This window comes from Antrostomus carolinensis, unplaced genomic scaffold (genome assembly GCF_000700745.2).
Source record: "Antrostomus carolinensis isolate BGI_N321 unplaced genomic scaffold, ASM70074v2 scaffold17492, whole genome shotgun sequence".
NCBI lineage: Eukaryota > Metazoa > Chordata > Aves > Caprimulgiformes > Caprimulgidae > Antrostomus > Antrostomus carolinensis.
The window spans coordinates 22,307-26,270 of NW_010301798.1; the positions used below are offsets into that span (position 1 = coordinate 22,307).

A 3,964-nucleotide genomic window follows, 5' to 3' on the forward strand; every position below is an offset into this window, starting at 1 on the left:
CTAGTGGAAGGTGCCCCTGCTGCTGGCAGGGGGGTTGGGGCTGGATGAGTTTTAGGGTCCCTCCCCACCCAAACCAGTCTGTGGCACAGAGGAGGACTAATCTTCTGATGTGTTGGCAGAGGCCACGTAACACAAGATGCTCCAATCCCGGGCTCTCCTCTCTACACCATCAAAGCCTTCATCCCAGCCATCGATTCATTTGGGTTTGAGACAGACCTGAGGACCCACACGCAAGGACAAGCCTTCTCGCTCTCTGTCTTCCACCACTGGCAGGTGAGCCCATGCCCTGGTGAGACAGGGAGGAGGGACAGGGTATGATCAGGCACCAAGTGGGCGCTCTCAGTAGAGCTCAGTGCCACGGCTCACACAGGGCAGGACAACTTTTCTGGAGAACATCCTCAAAAGATCTCGAGGTGGGGTGGCTTTGTACACCAGCTGTTAAGTGTGGCCAGAAGCCAACAGCTTTGTTCCAAGTCACGTCACCCTTTGCCCTATTGAAGGAACACTTAAGGAAAAACTTCTTCACTGTGAGGGTGTCAGAGCCCTGGGACAGGCTGCCCAGAGAGGGTGTGGAGTCTCCATCTCTGGAGATGTTCAAACCCACCTGGACACTTTCCTGTGCAACCTGGTGTGGGGAGTCTGAAAAAGTAGGGAACCTGGTTTGGCAGAGGGGTTGGACTGGATGATCTCCTGAGGTCCCTTCCAACCCCACCAGTCTGTGATTCTGTGATGCTGCTGCATGCTGAGCGTAAGGGTCCTGGAGAGAGGACATCCTTGTCCAGGAGAAGGGAAGCTGCTTGGGTGCACTCAGTGCTCTGTAGCTTGAGGAGCAGAGGGCTTGGAGCCAGGCTTGGATTCAGCTGATCTGCTGTAACACATGGGGTGCCACACTTTGGCTTTGCCTCTCGGAGAAGGCTTTTTAAACGCGTGGCAGCAGAGTTTGGGACACAATGCTGTCCTCTGGCCACCTGCCTGTCTCGGGGAAATCAGGTCTTGTGGGAGCTGCCCACTGTGAGATGCAGAGCTGCTCTGGTACAGCCAGGTGGGAGCAGCAGCAGCTGTCTGAGCCCCAGGAACTCGCTTAAAGGTCGAGATGTAAAAGCCCAGGACTGGGCTCTGGAGAGAATAAACGTGTCTGATTTCTGGAGAGGGTTGTGCTGACTGGGACCCACGCGGCCTGTTCTGGTTCGCAGGTTTTTTGAGGTCTTGGAGAAACACCAGCACGTGGGGAAGGTGGGACATGTTCTTGGCTTGAGTTAGGAACACCCTGTTAGCAGCTTCTTGCAGGAATGAGCACCAGTGGTGACGTGACAGTTTCTGTGCCAGGAGAACAGATGGGGTGTTGGGGCTGTCGCACCAAGGCTGGGGGTGTCCACAGGGCCCAGGGGTTTCCCGTTGCAGTTCACGTTCTCTTGGAGGTTGAACCAGCCCCCAGCATCACTGTCACATCCTGGCCCTGTGTTTCAGATTGTGCCTGGTGACCCCTTGGACAAGAGCATCGTCATCCGACCCCTGGAGCCCCAGCCTGCCCCACATCTGGCCAGAGAGTTCATGATCAAGACCAGGCGTAGGAAGGTACATCCCTACAGCATCCCTCTGTCCAGCTGTACCAGCAGCTGAGCTGTTGCAGTGTTGTCCCTTGGGCGTGCCATGTCCCCTCTGCATTCCCAGAGTGGACCCATGTGCTTTGTGCCTCGGGACTTCCCTCATTCCTGATCCCTCATGCTGCCTCTTGGTGCTTGTGATGGTCCCATGAGTGACACATCTGGCAGCAGCCCCAGCCAAAAGCGGGGTCCTGCAGCACCTCCTGAGCCCTGGTCCCTCCCCAGCCCATCTGACCCCTTGGTGACCTGATTTAGCCCATTTGTCCTGCAGAAAAAGCAGCAGCTGGTTTCTGTGCTGGTTTGGTGAGGGGGACTGAGGGGCTGGAGGGGTTACCAGGACCATGGAGGGAATCGGGGTCCCCTTTGGGAGGGCAGTGAGCTGGTAGAGCCGCTCAGGCACGTGCAGGTTCCTGAGAGACTGTTTGATGTCTTCAAGCTGCTGAGCAGTGCCTGGTCCCGTTGCAAATTCTCCTGCCTCCTCTGGAGCCTGGAGATGTATCTTCCTGTGGGACAACAGGGCTTTTTTGTGGGCTCTGTGCCGGGATGGCTGAGGAGTGGAGCGCTGCCAGAGCAATAACCTCGGGTCTTGCCGTCACCCTGCAGGGCCTGAGCGAGGACGTGAGCATCAGCAAGTTCTTCGATGACCCCATGTTGCTGGAGTTGGCCAAGCAAGACGTCGTTCTCAACTACCCCATGTGAACGTGCTCCTGCGGCGCGAGGGCTGACCCGAGTCCTGGCTGCTGTCTGTCTGTCCTTCCCCATCCCCACTGCCCATCCCCAGCTCCGGGACGCTCGGGGAACACAGGGAGCTGCTCCTCAGGTTGCTCTGTCCCGGCTCTCGAAGTTTCCCTGGGCAGTGGTGGACCTGTGCTCAGGGCCTGGCCATGCAGGGAGCAGCCCGGAGCGCTGATGCTTTTTGTGTTGTTGATCTTCAGCCCTTGTGGCCTCTGGCGAGGAGGAGATTTCCCCTCTGGATCAGCTCTCTCCAGCGTTAACCCCGGCAGCAGCAGAGCAGCGTGAATATAATGTCAGGATGAGGAAGGACTGAGGGTAAACGTGCATCAAGCCCCCTGCGCTGGGGAGCAGGTAAACTGAGGCACGGCGGCACACAGACCTGCTCGCTGGGGCTACGGGTGCTGGGGGCTTTGCCTCGGGCAGAGCTGAGGAAGGGGAGATGCTGCTGGGGGGCAGCGCTTGTACCGGCCTCCCCAGGAGAAGAGGCAAGTTTGGCTTTTACCTTTTTCTACACCTTTTTTGAACCCTTGTAAACGTTTAATACACACTTCCAGGTGGGGTTTAGTCTGATTGTGCCGAGAGAAGGCAGCGCTGGGAGAGGCTCTGGCTTTACTGGTGGTCAGAGCACACACTGACCCACTTTCCCCATCTTCAGCCCCCATTACCCCTGTCCTCAGCGCTGTCCCACCCCCCAGGGCTCCATGTTCCCCAGGGATCCTGGTCCTGCCTGTGGTAGTGAAATGAGCAGCCAGCCCAGGACAATCCTGTCCCACAGGTAAGATTTTCATAGAATCCCAGACTGGTTTGGGTTGGGAGGGACCTTAAAGCTCGTCCAGTTCCAACTCCCCTGCCAGCAGCAGGGACACCTTCCACTAGACCAGGTTGCTCAAAGCCTCATCCAGCCTGGCCTTCAACACTTCCAGGGAGGAGCAGCCACAGCTTCTCTGGCCAACCTGGGACACTGTCTCACCACCCTCACACCAAACAATTTCTTCCTCACATCTCAGCTCCATCTCCCCTTTGCCACTTTCAAGCCATCACCCCTTGTTCTGTCCCTCCCCAGCCTTCCTGGAGCCCCTTCAGGTACTGGGAGGCCACTAGAAGGTCTCCCCGGAGCCTTCTCCTCTCCAGGCTGAACAGCCCCAACTCTCTCAGCCTGTCCTCACAGCAGAGCTGCTCCAGCCCTCGCATCATCCTCGTGGCCTCCTCTGCGCTGGCTCCAGTAGCTCCATGTCCTTCTGTTGGTGGCCCCAGACCACCAAGTCTTGGGTGGAAAAAAATTATCCCAAATTCTTGGGCTTCTCACCAAGTCTTGAGCTCCTGCCATGTTTTCAGGGGATGCTCGTGCTCGGAGAGGTTTTTGGTTCTCCCCTCTTTGCCTTTGGACTCGGCCCCAGTGTGTGCTGGGCAATGGGCTGGTTTACATCTCCTGGGCACATTTACACCTGCTCTCCCCTGGCCCCGCTCTGCTGGTGCAGCTGCTCCCCGAAGCTGGATGGCCCCGATGCCTCTCTGCTGAATTTGGCCACGGTGGCCTGGTCCAGCCCCAGATTCACCTCTGGGAACCTGCCCCAGAGCATCCTCATGCTCGGAGGGCCTCGGGATGGCTCATGGGGACAGGCAGC

At 57.8% G+C, this 3,964-nt stretch overlaps 1 protein-coding gene across 1 annotated transcript in view; it reads left to right on the top strand.

Annotated features, from left to right (window-relative positions):
• EFTUD2 (elongation factor Tu GTP binding domain containing 2) overlaps positions 1 to 2,303 on the top strand; it is a 23,588-nt gene extending 21,285 nt beyond the window's left edge. The window contains exons 24-26 of the mRNA XM_010163612.1: positions 120 to 273; positions 1,468 to 1,575; positions 2,208 to 2,303. Of these exons, the coding sequence (XP_010161914.1) occupies positions 120 to 273; positions 1,468 to 1,575; positions 2,208 to 2,303 (358 nt within the window). The remainder of the gene's footprint in view (positions 1 to 119; positions 274 to 1,467; positions 1,576 to 2,207) is intronic.
• Positions 2,304 to 3,964: the final 1,661 nt, after the last annotated feature.